Genomic DNA, 13,973 nt, shown 5'->3' with positions numbered 1-13,973 from the left:
GGTTCAAGCACCTACATTGAACACCTTCAAGAGAAATTTGGATGCTTATCTTGCTGGGATCCTATGACCCCAGCTGACTTCCTGCCCCTGGGGCAGGGTGCTGGACTCAATGATCTTCCAAGGTCTCTTCCAGCCCTAACGTCTATGAAATCTATGAAATGATCTTCTCCCTTGAGGCAGTCAGTCACAAATAAACTATCTTCTGTACTTTCTTTCTGAAATATAGGACATAACTTTAATGAGTGTTAATTGCAAGGGGGAACAAAAGTCTTGAGCTTTTGAAGAACTGAAGGAAGATATCACGGTTTCTAAATAGGTAGTAAAGCTTTCAACAAAAGGAAAACCCATGGACTGCACCCTGACTGGTACCTGCCAGATCCTGAAAGAGCTGGAATTGCATCTAAAAGAACTGGGTTGCCTCTGCAACCAGAAGAGGAGTAACAGGCCAGCAGTGATGAGGAGCAGCAATGGGGGTGGTGAGGCGTGACTAGGAACAGGGCCCCAGCAGTAGCAAGGAGCAGTAACCTGCATCCCCAGCAGCAGTGAGGAGCGATGAGGAACAGTTTGTTCACACTGAACACCCAGACATGTAGGCAACGCGTAGGGGGTGCATGGGGGTGCACATGCACCCCCTGAGAGCGCTGGTGCCCCCCCTGCGAGTGAGCGCTCTTGGCTTAGGTGATGGGTGGGGGGGCAGACAGAGTGCTGGTGCCGCCCTACTTCCCCCTCCCCCCCCACCAAAGTGCTGCTGGCACTTGCAGACACACCGCCGGCACTTCTGGGCTCAGCATCTGGCTGTGGGGACACCCCTGCCCCTTCCTGCCTTTGATACTGCCACGGCCACCTGCAGAGAGTCCCCGTTCAGCCCACCCTCGCTTCCGATGCCTGCGTCACTGCCTGTGGGTGGTCGCTGTGCCCCCCAACAGTCTCAGGCGGCACACATTGCCTATGCCCAGGCAATTTTCTCAGATTGCTAGGTGGGAGCTCAAGCCAAGATAATCAACTTGTGTAAAAGCCCTAAGGTGAACTCGGCCTGTGTTGTTGCCATCTGGTACCTGGCAAAAGGGTTGCACAAAATTTTGATGCCACCAAATCCAGCTTCAAACCCTAGCTGAAAATCATCCCAAAGGTGATCTAGATCACAACACCAATTCTCCCCCCATCTTTATATGGAGCAGCACATTGTACCCTAACTACTTAACCTTGTGGAACTGCAAAGGATATATTCTAGCTGCTCCATGATTCAGCAACAACTGATAACAGATTTCAGGCTGGGCAGCTGGTCGCACAGGTGTCACTTTCAGAACATATTGTATGGGGGCACAGCCATTGACATCCATGATGTTGGCTTCAGCTCCTGCTTCCAACAACATGTGCAGCAGCACATGATCACAATTCCATGCAGCTTTGTGGAGTGGTGACTTGAAATCCTCATCTCGAGAGTTTACTTCTGCTTTATAGTCTAAGAGCATCCTGCAGATTAGATGGTGTTCTGTACTGTATATTTGCTCTTTATACTGAAGGGCCCAGTAAGCAGCATAAGCCAGGGGGGTTTCCATGTGTGCATTGAAAGCATTCACATTTGCTCCTTGTTCCACATAAAATGCCACCAGTTCAGGGATGCCAAAGCGTGCAACTGTATGCAGGGGAGTCTCTTCATCTTGATTGTTTGTTTTTATGTTCACATTTGCTCCTGTTAAGAAGAATGACAGAAAACAGTTACACAAGCATCCATTGCTTTTATAAGCCTGTTTTTCAAAGACCTCTACTGTATTGTTCCCATTATAAATAAGTCAACCCCAAATTTTCAGGTCCAATTTTAGGAAAAACAGCAGGGGGAGGGGGCGGTCCTCAGAAAGGTAGCTGGTGACTATAGATAAAACTTTGAACTGCTATTGCTCTTCAAAAATCCCACAGGGGAATTGAATAATTAAAGAAAGGACCCAAAAGGTTAAACACACTAATATTATTAAAATAACCTCATCAAAACAATTTGAGAACATTGCAGTAATTTTCTCATTTGTGTTGTTCAAAGCTCCATTTATTATATGCCTCCTCTTAAATCTCACAGTCTCTTCTTTCTATGCAGCTTAACTTGTCTATATTTTTATAAGGTTTTTTTTCATCATTACAAGCACATTACACAAATCACAGACACAAATCTCTCTCTCGACTTATTTTATACATACTATGCGCACACACACTATGCGCACACGCACACACACACACACACACACACACACACACGCATCAACATCTAATCTTCTCCAGAAGACACTTTGGTCAACAGGATAGGGAAATGTAGCAAGGATGCAGTAGGAAAAATAGTGGAAAGTGGTAATCAGTAGCATTCCTATTTAACTACTGCGCTTTCGTTTCTCATGTCCTTGTGACAAGTTACTTATCAGAATTAACAGATTTTGTTGAAATCTGACAGGGCTGTGCCATAAGAACTTCTACTATGGCTTCAAACTCCTGACCTCTGGACCGTCACCCATGCACCTTAAAATTGACACAGAATCAGAACAAAAGTACAGCAGAGTATTGTCACTTCTTTGTCAAGCAGAAGTAAATGTTGAAATCTTTCAGGTCAGTGTATTTTTAATACAACTAGATAACTTTATACTCTATACGCCAGTTTTTAAACAGATCTCATTGCACAAACTGTGCACAGTCAATCCCTCAACCAGGAACCTCAGCACAAGCAAAATATTTGTCCCAGTAAGCAGCTCTGTCTCCTAGAATGGATTCTATTCAGAGAGATTAAGGCAAAGAGAAAACTCCTTTTCTGCTGGCTCCAGCTCTACACAAAAAAGAAGTGTCAGCACACAACTAGTTCCAAAGCCTGCAAAGTGCTTATTGACTAACGGGTTTGGCACAGGTTCCCTTAAAAACATCTTAAAGGCATTTAAAATTATAGCAATCATTAGTTAATGGGTGTTAAACTGCTTTAAGTACCCGCTAAATGTAGATATGGCACTACAGAGGTTTATCTTTTATTTGTTTTACCCAGGTCATTCCAGGATATTATATGGATCCTCTGGGGAAATAAAACTCCTTACTTTCATTCCTCCAGCATCCCAGGATCCATAGGTCCCAACTACTCTACCCCTTCCCATCCACCAAACCTCTAGTTGGCTCCTCATTCCCTCTCGTTCCATGCTGAGAACAACCCTCAGAGGGCCTGTCTACACAAAATACTTTACTACAACAGTAGATTAGTCTAACACCCTGTTGTCTAGTGCACGTACTAGAAATCCATGCATTAAACTCATATGTCAAAGGACACATGTAGATGCTGACCGGGAAAATATTGCAGGGTGGGGAGCAGGGAGAGCAGTCCTGGCTGGCGGGCAGCTGGCTCCCAGCAATGTGGAAATTGGGACCTGTCCCGATTTCCATGTGGCTGGGAGAGCTGTCCCAGTTGCCAGGCAGCTGCCACCCAGCTACATGGAGATTGGGATTCTCCCCTGCCCTGTAGAGCTCAGGACCAGCCCCTGTGCCCCCTGCCAGCCAGGAGCTGGCACTCAGGGAAGCCTGAGCTCCCCTCGGCTGCTGCAGTGGGGGCAAATTTGCTCCCAATGGGTGTACTTCAGAATTTTCTGTGGAGAAATTTCTTGCACATTAATTACATGTGTACACATGCCAACAGTGTTTAATTGCAGAGAGACCATGTAGCCCATTTGTATGATCTCACTGCCTGGGGGCTGTGCTGAGCATGGAGCCACTGGGGCTCTATTCAAGGGAGATGTTACAGTGGGGGGAAGCTTGCTTGTCCCAGCCACATGGTCTCTCTGACTAGGACTCCATGCTTCCCAGAGAACCATGGGGGCTCAATATTAACTGAAGGCCACACAGGGGAAGCTTCATTGTGCCGCAGTTCACCTGGCCCCACAAACCCTTTGTTTTTCAGCTCTGTCCTGGTTGACTTAACTCATGGCTGATTTGGACTGGAACACGAAAAATTCTCTTTAAAAAAAGTGATCTGCGCCATGTAGCCAGCATGCTGGTTCTTTGCCTTGTGCCCTGGCTATTTCTTCCCTCCCCCTGTCCCCTGGGCCAGGACAGCTCCCCCATTCCAGCCAGCATATCCCCTGCTACCCCTAACCCAACTCCCTTGCCTCCAGCCCAATCCCAAGATGCTGAGACACATGCAAGATTTTAGTCCTTTATTATTATCTATTTTTTCTGTTTTTCACTCCTTTCTCTTTACTTCCCCTACCCCCTTCAAACAGTTTTTCAAGATTGCTCCCCTCCCACTCTCTGCTCTGGCTGGGCTCCTGCTGGCTGTGGAGAGAGAGAAGCTGTAGACCCCTTTCCTTACCTCCATGCTAAGTACCACCTTCCCCCTCCTCTCCCACCACAGGGGAGGAAAGAGTCCTGGCTCCTCTCCACACCCCTGCTTGTTAGCCTGCTAGTGGCAAGTCACAGCCATGCAGGTCTGAAAAGGCATGAAGCTTTCACTGGAGACTGCTCTAAAACCACCATAATTTTATGAAATCACAACATTTCACAGATTCTGACCTTATACAGGTAACCTGTGCCAAAGTCTTAAGAAAAAGAATTTTTAAATCTTTGTATAACAGTGCCATCTGGTGACCCTTACCAGCTAGACTAAGCTAGGCTAAACTAACCCTTCTGTATCCACTAGGTGCTACCTGAAGAGCATGGAAGAGAGAAGGCTTGGAGTAAACACGAACCATACTGCTGTTTTCCTTGGGTGCCTCTGCACGAGTGAAGACTCAATTAATCGAGTCTGCCAAAGCATGGTAATTACCATGCTCCAGCAGCCTCCCACATCTTATGTATTAGTGTTCCTGCACTTCAAAATGGTGGCGGGGCACTTGAACTGCCACCATTTTGAAGCATGGGGATGCTGATACACAAGACGCTGTGATGTTTTAACTGAAGTGGCTCTTGGAGCTGCTCTAATTAAAGCGCTGTTCTCCCCCAACCACAAGAGCATGTGCAAAAGTGCCCCTTGGGACCAGGCAGATTCCCATGAAAAATAATCCTCTCACAAGTTACCACTAGTTGACCCAACTGTACTACCTACTTCATACCCTCTTGAGGAGTACAAGCCAGATATAGTAGAGATGTAATGGTTCTGTACTACCAAAGGTGTGAAAACATGAGTGCTCCCTGGTGATGCTCGTGGTTCGTGGAGATGACCTCTGAGTCTCCTATGACTTCACTATAAAGCTGAAAGTTCAAAATTTCAGAGCCAAACCTCACAGATTAGACTTCTTGCCATAATGAGCTATAGGAAGAACTTCCACCTCTGCATGCCCCCCATCCTCTCTGTTCCTTCAGAATCAGGTCCAAATCTGTATCTCAAGTTGTTAAGAAATAAAGGAAAGGCAAAACTCCAGTAAAAAAGCTCAGGACTTTCTACACTAGTAAATGCCGCCCACCCCGGACACACATCAACACCGTCATACTTGCCCCAGTATTTCCTTAACAGAGAATTTAAGAGAAAAAGCATTTTGTTAATAATGTAAATAGTTTAGACGTACTGAAGTCATGAACTAAGGATTCAGGCCTTGTTTTTAAGCTCATACAGCTGCTGCCTTTGGTGTCAAGTTTATATTGCAATTGAAACAACTGCACCATCTACTGGGCAGTCAGGCTATGTGTTTTCTACATGGCAGCAAAAGAAAAAGGAACATACACTGCATTTTGTGTATTGTTACTGGTAGAATATTAATGCCCTTTTTTTCTAATTGCTGCAGCCAGAGTCTCTGAGTGTCTTGCTGCCTCTTAGATACAACCTGCTCTAAATAATTGCAGGCCAGTGCAAAAGACATGATTGCATGCTGCTAACATAGAAGAAAAACTGACAGAGTAACAGCATCTAGACTGGAAAGGACCCACAATCATCAGAATTTATAAGGCACAGAGGGGCAAAAGTAAGTCTATAGCAAATTTCTTACTCCTGGGGAAACCCCTACAACAGCTTTGTCTACACTGGGTTTCTCTCTCTAGGCTTATTCCTGGCTATAATGGCTAGGATTTCTTTTCAGTATCAAGGATGGGCTGGAAGGAGCGAGGGCACTCAAAAATGACATTGCATTGTCAGACTGAGGAACAAAGCATTAATTCTCTCTAAGCATTAAGACAGAAAAAACACAAAAGAGGAAAAACTGAGTTCCTGTCAGCTTAAGATGTTGTTGGGGGAAGCAGTGGGGAAAAACTGCAGAAATTGGTAATGTGAGAATGAGAAGCATTAGGGCGGGCAGGGGTGGAGAGGCACATCTGTGAGTCCTCAGTGCAAGGATGATAACTGAAGCCCTGTGCTAAGCTATTGTGTGATGTCGCTATGCTCTCTTAATCACCTGCCATGTTTCACTCCAGAGGCCGTATGGCTCTGTGTCGAGGTTCTATATTTAGTTTGCATGGGAGTTCAAGGTTGTAAAGAGCTTTGGGATGAAAGGGGACTTGCAACTGCAAGGTATTATTACTGTGTTGTTGTTATACTGGGGAAGAAAGCCATTAGAATACAGCCTTTCACATGCATTCATCCTACTCTGCCTTTTGCAAGAGTGTATTTGACTTATGCTTTCCTGTGGTAGCAGATATAACTCCTGCTCTCAGAATTATTTGCTTTGGGCAGAATAAGACTGGCTGCATTAATTTTCCTTTCTACTAAACAAAATAATATGCATCCTTTCAGCAGAAGGCAAGTGATAGAGTAATTTATTAGGATCATATTGCTTTGCCCCTGAGACATACTCAGGCTCTTAGAACTTAGCCTTGGGAAAAAGGTCTGCATTAACAGCATATGTAGCAAATTACACCAAAGCGCTTACACTTGCTGTGGCAGCATGTGACAATCAGGGACTCTGCCTATGAAATTTATGAATTTCTATTTGATTTTATGAACCCTCTGTGTCCACATGCCTTTTGACTGACTTTTTCAGTGTGCAGTACTTGCTCCTTGTGCTAAAGGTATAGGAGTAACATTGGCATGTCTATCTGTGAACAACTTCATCAGGGGTGTGTCTACATGAGACATTTACTGCACAGTTGACTAATTAGCTGTCCAGTAAATATCTTGGTGTCTACATATGCGCCCCTATTAGGCTGGAGTAAACTAATTTACTCCACAGCAGGATAGTACTTGTAAATACTATCTGGAGTAAAAAGCTCCACAGCAGTGTGTGTGTAGATGCTGCTCCCACTGGCTGAGGCACAAGGGTGCTTCAGTGTTGGGGCTGCCTTCCAGCTAGCCCCATGCTGAAGCTCCCTTATACCCCAGCCAGCCCCTCCTCAGCACTGTGAGCTGGAGGGAGTAGCCCCAGGCTGGCAGGCTGACCCACAGGGCCCTCTGCCAACCAGGGCTGCTCCAACTTGGCTCCTTGTACTATGCATGTATAAACTCTAGAGCTTATTACTCCAGAGTTAATTGCACCCAGGTAAATCGCTTGCCTGTGAGCAATAAACACCAGAGCTTATTAATGTGCAGTAATAGCATATGTAAACATGGCCCTGGTTATGAGCTTTCTGACCTGAGAAAAGCAAAAGAGTAATGGTACAGATAATGCCACATTTCTCCATCCTATCTGCAGAAGGGTGGAAAATATACAAACAAGAGAACAAAAAATCAGGTTTAGTTATTGAGTCTTAGAAAGCCAAAAGCAAGACAAACTCTGGAGATGGAGAGAACAGAGGGACTGTCAGAAAAAGGTGGGTGTAACTGAGGAGTATTGCTTTTGTATAAAAAGGTCCTTCTGATCCGGGGGCCCAACTGAGGAAGAAGGAAACTGACTGGAAAAGAGACAGAGGCTAGGTGTCATCATTTTGTTTCACTCATATTAAAAAATTCTGCCAATTTTTCTTTGAAAATCTCTAATGCCCCCATTCATAGTATCAAGGCCATGAGATTTAGCAAGGGCTGGGATATGCCTTTTGCCATCCCCTTGAAAAATTGCCCATGTCTAGTCAAATAAATAAGCCTATGAAAAGTGGTGGTTTGCACTTGTGCTAAACAAAGGGTTTGCTAGATCTTAGCGTTATTACCCAGGATCCCAATGGCAATGGACATGCTCCAGAGCTGTGGAGGGCTTCAATTCCAAGTATTCCAGGCTATGCCAGGTCTATGTTTGGATCTATGAACTGAGAACAAAGCCTTTGTTTTCCTTTCTCAGCAGCATGCTCAAACCCCACTGTGAAGGAAGTGGGCTGTATCAGCTGCAGATGGGACAGGAGAACTAGACTTGGGGACTCTGTGTGCTGAAGGGAGTAGGAAACTGGGTGAGAAACTGAGACTAGGGGATGAGGGTGCGTCTGAGGCTGGCTGGCTCAAGAGACTGGGGCTGGAAACTGCAAAAGACTGGGACCTGACTAGAACAGAAAGTCATGCAGGAAAATGGGGAAAAGGGTTCCTAGAAGCTAGGGGGGTGACTGAGATCAGACAAAGAAATTAGGACAGGGTTCTGGGAAGGAAAACATGGATGAGAGGAACCAGTGTACAGAAGGGGAACTGAAACTGGCTGGATCAAGAGACTGCTAAAAGGAGTGGGTCAGGGGAGAGGAGGAAGGACAGGTTGAAGAGCCTGGGGAAGCTAGGACATGAGGCTGAAATGGATTGGACGAGGAAGTGGGAAAGGGGAAACTGGGGTGTGAAGGGCAGGGGGCTGGGCACAAGGAGCTGTAGGGGTGGGATGGCTGTATTTGTAAAGCACTTAAGGATTAAAAAGGCTACAAAATGTGCAGCATGGTTATTTTTTTTCCAAATAATAATACAGAAGCTTAAGGGCTGCTATTGTCATGAGATGTCAAAGCTTGGATTGAATCTCAGGGGGGTACATGACAGTCTGATTGATACTTTGACTTACCTCTCCAAATCAGCTGCTGAGCACAAGGCACAGAGGTTTTTGTAGTACAAAAGTGCAAGGGTGCATGCCCACTCATTGAAAAGCAATTAATTTTAGCTCCATGCTTGCAAAGGATCTTGAGACATTGAACATTTGCCACTTCACAAGCCACGTGAATTGCAGCTTTCCCATTTGGCCTGCAGTTGATCGTAGCTTTGTGATTTAGCAATACCATTAGACTCTCCAGATGCCCATACATGACTGCTAGATGAAGTCCGGTTGCCCAGGACGTTTTTAGCTTATAACCAGGCAGCCAATACCCTGTAAAAAAAAAAAAAAAAAAAAAAAAAGGAAGGTGTATTACCATTCGTGGATAAGGATCTTTTGTAGCAGTCACTAACTGGGAACAATTTTCTTGGGAGTGGTTGGAGTTCAGCTTTGATGTAATGAAATTCAATCAGGGTTTAATATATACAAAATTCCATAGAATATAGCTTCATTTTCATTAAGTACTTTCTCCACACATGCTGAATAGATTGACTTTTGAATAGATTAACTCCAACTTCATTGTACTCTGAAAGTAGCATTTTCTTCCTGTGACCTCTATAGACTGACTAGAAAAGCCTAAAGCATTTGAAATGCCACCAGCTGAAACATACAGAGAAAATAGGATCTTTGATTTGGTAACAGCTGAGCAAATGCTACACTAGAATTAAAAAGCAGCATTTACTTAGGCCTGTGACTCAACAGATAGCATATCATGCTGTTCTTGTGTGGGAGATGGCAGGATCTCACATGTCAAGAGCTGGTTTCAGCCTTCCTGAGAATGGGCTTGTGATGCACGTACTGTGGACGCCCCCTTGCAATGTGTTTGCAGCAGTGTCACACATATACTGTCAAATGCTACCCCTCCCGGGCACATAGCTGCCTGTAGTGATGATGGACTTAATTAGTCCATGCATAGATCTGAGAGAGAAATGGCATGAAACTTGACTAAAAAATGTTCACCGTTTTCTTAATGGCAATTTTGCCACTCCCCTTCATCCCCCTGAAATTCTGCATCAGTGGTTCCTTTTTATTTTGAAACATATAAACACATGTAAGATTATGTAACACTTGTCATTGTACCTTTCATGTGATAAACAGTGAGCAGAAACACAATGGCACAGTGACTTGAAGGGGAAGGAGAATGGGTGCTCCTGCCTCCCATCTCCCTTCCCCAACTTCCTCCCCACAACTGTCCAACAAGGGGAGTGCTCTTGTAGCCAGTTGTCTAATGACCAGTCTTTGCTTCTGTGCTGAAGTGATCTGTCTGACTCACACAGATCACCAAGGCAACCAAATCAAATACCCACACTTTTGCCAGTTCTGAATTAAGTAGTGGGTAGGGGAAATGGAACTTAAATTGTACTGAGTACAGATGAGCAACACTCAGCAAGATATAATAATACCCAAATCTAAAGAAGACAGAATTTACAAGATTAAATGCATGTGTACTTTTGACATGCAGAACATAGTCTTTAGCAAATTTGGTCTGCTCCCCACCAGCACCCCACATTGTACCCAAATGGGACTGATTCTTGATGACTGTGCATAGATCATACCAGAAATAATGACAGTAATCAATTGTAAATAAAGTAAAATAAAATAATATTCTGGAGAATGAGCAGCGGACATACAGGACTGCTATCCTATCTTGTAAGCAGCACACTTTCTAGTAGAAATACTTACCAGAAGAAAATTTAAGGTAAAATTCCAGTGATGAACATGTAAGATTCTTAAAATGTAATCTTAGTGCACATACACTCAGTTTTCCATTTCTTTTTCCTTCCTTGGCTAATTTAATACGTATAAAATGTTATGTAAAGTATATGTACTTTATATAATGTAGTACAAGTAAAATGTATACCAAAATTTCCAGGATGTACAATATAGCCAGTTTAACTGGAATGTTAATGTCTGCTTTTCCTGTATTCTATGACTTCAACTGTTCACTCTTAATGTTACATTAACATAGTTTATTGCACTGAAAAAATGTATTGTATTGGAGAGAGAGAACAGGAAAAAATAGTATGTAATTTAGATGAAAAGCTTGCTCTTTTCTCTTTCTGCGCATTCATTTACTCTCCTCCTAATTCAGTTTCAAGAACATATCAAGAATGCTCTTTGTTTGATAATGCATTTTTTGTAAAACTCTACAAATCTTGATTTTCATTCAGAGGCTATAGTCATAAAAGTGACTCTGACTACAGCAACCTATTACTTGCACATATCTGCTTCTAATCTGTATTCTGTGGTATATTTGTTTTGCTGGCTTTTTCACTGCTGGCACAAAAGATTCAGTATGATTGTAGAAAAGCAAGTTGTCTGAATTAGACATCAGCTACAAAATCTTTCAGGTAGGTTAAGAAACCAGATTTTTTCTTGTTGCCAACAACAGAGGTGCATCGATACCTCTTTTTGATATTGGATCACCACCGACATAAAGAAAATTGATTGTATCAGAAATCAGCCTGATGTGGCTGATAATTTGCTTGATAAATGCCTGTATGTCCACATAGCCGCAGCGCGGCAGGCAGGCAGCAAGGAGCGCAGCCTGGCAGCTTGGCAGGCTGCGCATGCACATGCAGCTGGCAATGCCTGTTGTGCTGGAAGAGGAAGGGTGAGAGAAGGGGCTGGGGGCACAGATCAACCGCCCCCAATGGTGAGGGAGGCAGTGGGGCTGGGACTGGAGTAGGAGCTGCCCAGCTGAGGTGGGGACAGGCATGGGGTGGAGCTGTGGCTCATTTGGGGGAGCGTAGGGGGGTGGCTGCCATTACTGTGCACATCCTGGGAGGGCATGGGGGCAGCTGTATGTCCCCAGATCTGCATGGAGGGGTGGGGAGGCTGCAGCTGCAGGCTGGGGCCGAGGCTGCACCAGGCTCTTCCCAGAGCTTGTGGAGGAGGTGTTGGGCCAGGGTTCTGCTTGGTGCACGTGACAGTGGTGCTGGGGCTGGGGGCTAGGGCAAAATTTGGGGTGGCTGAAGCCCCCCTTATAGCCCCCTCCCACTGCTGCCACTGCCTGCCCCAAGCACAGCCCAGCCCAGCCTAGCCCCCACCAGGAAGAGCCCTCCCCCATGTGCTCCCAGGGTGCGCACAGTGGCAGGAACTGCCCCCCCTCCACGCACCCCGGGAGACATGGGGGGCTCTTCCTGGTGTGGGCTGGGCTAGGCTGTGCTTGAGGTAGGCAGCAGTGGTGCTGGGAGGGGGCTACAAGGTGGGGCTTCAGCTTCCCCAAATTTTACCATAGCCCCCACTCCCAGTGCCACCACTACCAAGTGCCAGGAACAGCCCACAGCTGCAGCCTCCCTGATAACCCCCCATGCAGATCTGGGGGCATAGGGTTGCCCCCATGCCCTTCCAGGGTGCACAGTGGCAGGAGCCCCCCCTCTCCCCATGCCCCCCAGATGAGCCATAGCTCCTTCCTGCGCTCCCCCCCCCGCCCCAGCCAGGCAGCACCTGCCCCAGCTCCAGCCCCAATCCCTCCCTCACCACAGGGGCCTTGACGTGTCCCCCCATGCCCCTTTCCTCCCCTCTCCCCTTCCACCACAACAAACTTACCAGCTGCATGCAGCTGTATTGGAAATTAGATTGATACCAGCTGATATGCCTCCATAAAAATCATCTATTGGTATTGGCCTCCAAAATCTTTATCAGTGCTCCCCTAGCCAACAAAATATGGAATGTAGAAAGAGCAGAATATGATTTGCAATTACTAATATAAGCCTACAGAGATAAAAGTTAGAAAATTTGTATACCTAAATTGTTAATTGCAGATCTGATACGGGTAAATGCATAAGAGAAAATAGTAGACACCAAGATATTATTTTATACAGTCACATTTCTGCCAGATTCAGCATTTATTTCTTTTTCATATATTGCTGTGGACAAGCTATGCCCACAGAAAGCTGATTTTCACCCCCTCCCTCCCTCATTCCCCCACCCCTCCAGGTATTTTAGGATGTCAGGATCTCTGGGCAAAGAGTAACTGGTGCCATCATACTGCACAGGAGGTAGGATTCTGGAATTTTCCATGTTATCAGAGAGTTGTTCATCATGGAAGCTACCTGTGCTCCAAAAGACTGTGTTTCCAGAGATGGCATGATAGAAAAGAAAAGCATCACAAACAGGACAAGAACTTGTCAGCTACTCTCAGAGAGTAAACATTGGGGTGTATTGAATTCAGCAGAACACAAATTTGTTTTATTATTTCAGGTCATCGGTGGTTGGAAACTGGTCTGTATTAGGGCTGTGCGAAACCACATTTGTTTTGCCATTTCAAAGGGACAACATTTTGGTTTGATGTTTCATTTAATTTTGAAACACTGTTCCATTTCATTTCATCAAATGAAATGTGGGGAGCTGGAGGAAAAGCAAGGGCAACACTGGACCCCTGCTGAACCAGATGGGACAACTGAAAACTGACGCCCAGGAAAGAGCCAACCTATTAAATGGATACTTTGTGTCAGTCTTTCATCAGTCCCATGGGATGCCCATGCCCACTACAGCACGGGGGGTCCGGGTAAGGGAGATCCCCTGCCCTCCATCAATGCAGACCTTGTGAAGGAACACCTTGTCTTGAAGGCTGGATACCTTCAAGTTATCTGGCCCTGACAGTCTACACCCCAGGGTACTCAAGGAGCTAGCAAGCATCATAGCCCAGCCCCTGGCACAGAACTTTGAAAACTCCTGGCGCTCTCGTGTAGTGCCCGAAGATTGGAAGAAGGCCAATATGGTGCCGATCTTCAAGAAAGGGAGGAAAGTGGATCCGGCAAACTATAGTTCCATCAGCCTGACTTCTATCTCGGGGAAGATCTCAGAAAAGTTTATTAAAGAGGCCATCCTTAATGGACTGGCCAACCCCAACATCCTGAGGGATAGCCAGAATGGGTTTGTTGCAGGTAGGTCTTGCTTGACCATCTCATTTCCTTCTATGACCAGGTGACCTATCACCTGGACAAGGGAGAAGAAATTGATGTCATATATCTTGACTTCAAAAAAGCCTTCGATCTGGTATCAACATTTTGGTGAAACTGGCCAATTGTGGCCTTGGGTCCACCACAATCCACTGGCTGAGAAATTGGCTCCATGGTCAGACCCAGAGGGTAGTAATTGATG

The 13,973-nt window shown here is 45.4% G+C and overlaps 1 protein-coding gene and 1 long non-coding RNA gene across 2 annotated transcripts in view; one reads left to right on the top strand and one right to left on the bottom strand.

The window, feature by feature from the left end:
* ASB4 (ankyrin repeat and SOCS box containing 4) overlaps window positions 1–13,973 on the bottom strand; it is a 33,340-nt gene that overhangs the window by 6,714 nt on the left and 12,653 nt on the right. Inside the window, exons 2-3 of the mRNA XM_019508535.1 lie at window positions 8,838–9,137; window positions 1,203–1,693 (exon numbers count right to left, since the gene is read on the bottom strand). Of these exons, the coding sequence (XP_019364080.1) occupies window positions 1,203–1,693; window positions 8,838–9,137 (791 nt within the window). The remainder of the gene's footprint in view (window positions 1–1,202; window positions 1,694–8,837; window positions 9,138–13,973) is intronic.
* On the top strand, window positions 4,337–5,909 carry LOC109291501. The gene is made up of 2 exons (XR_002095869.1): window positions 4,337–4,533; window positions 5,733–5,909. It is a non-coding gene; the product is annotated as an uncharacterized LOC109291501 (long non-coding RNA).

The sequence above is a fragment of the Gavialis gangeticus genome, unplaced genomic scaffold (genome assembly GCF_001723915.1).
Source record: "Gavialis gangeticus isolate Ggan-Ray unplaced genomic scaffold, GavGan_comp1, whole genome shotgun sequence".
NCBI classification, from domain to species: domain Eukaryota; kingdom Metazoa; phylum Chordata; order Crocodylia; family Gavialidae; genus Gavialis; species Gavialis gangeticus.
Note: the sequence above shows the minus strand (reverse complement) of the source record. Positions and strands in the feature narration are given on the sequence as shown.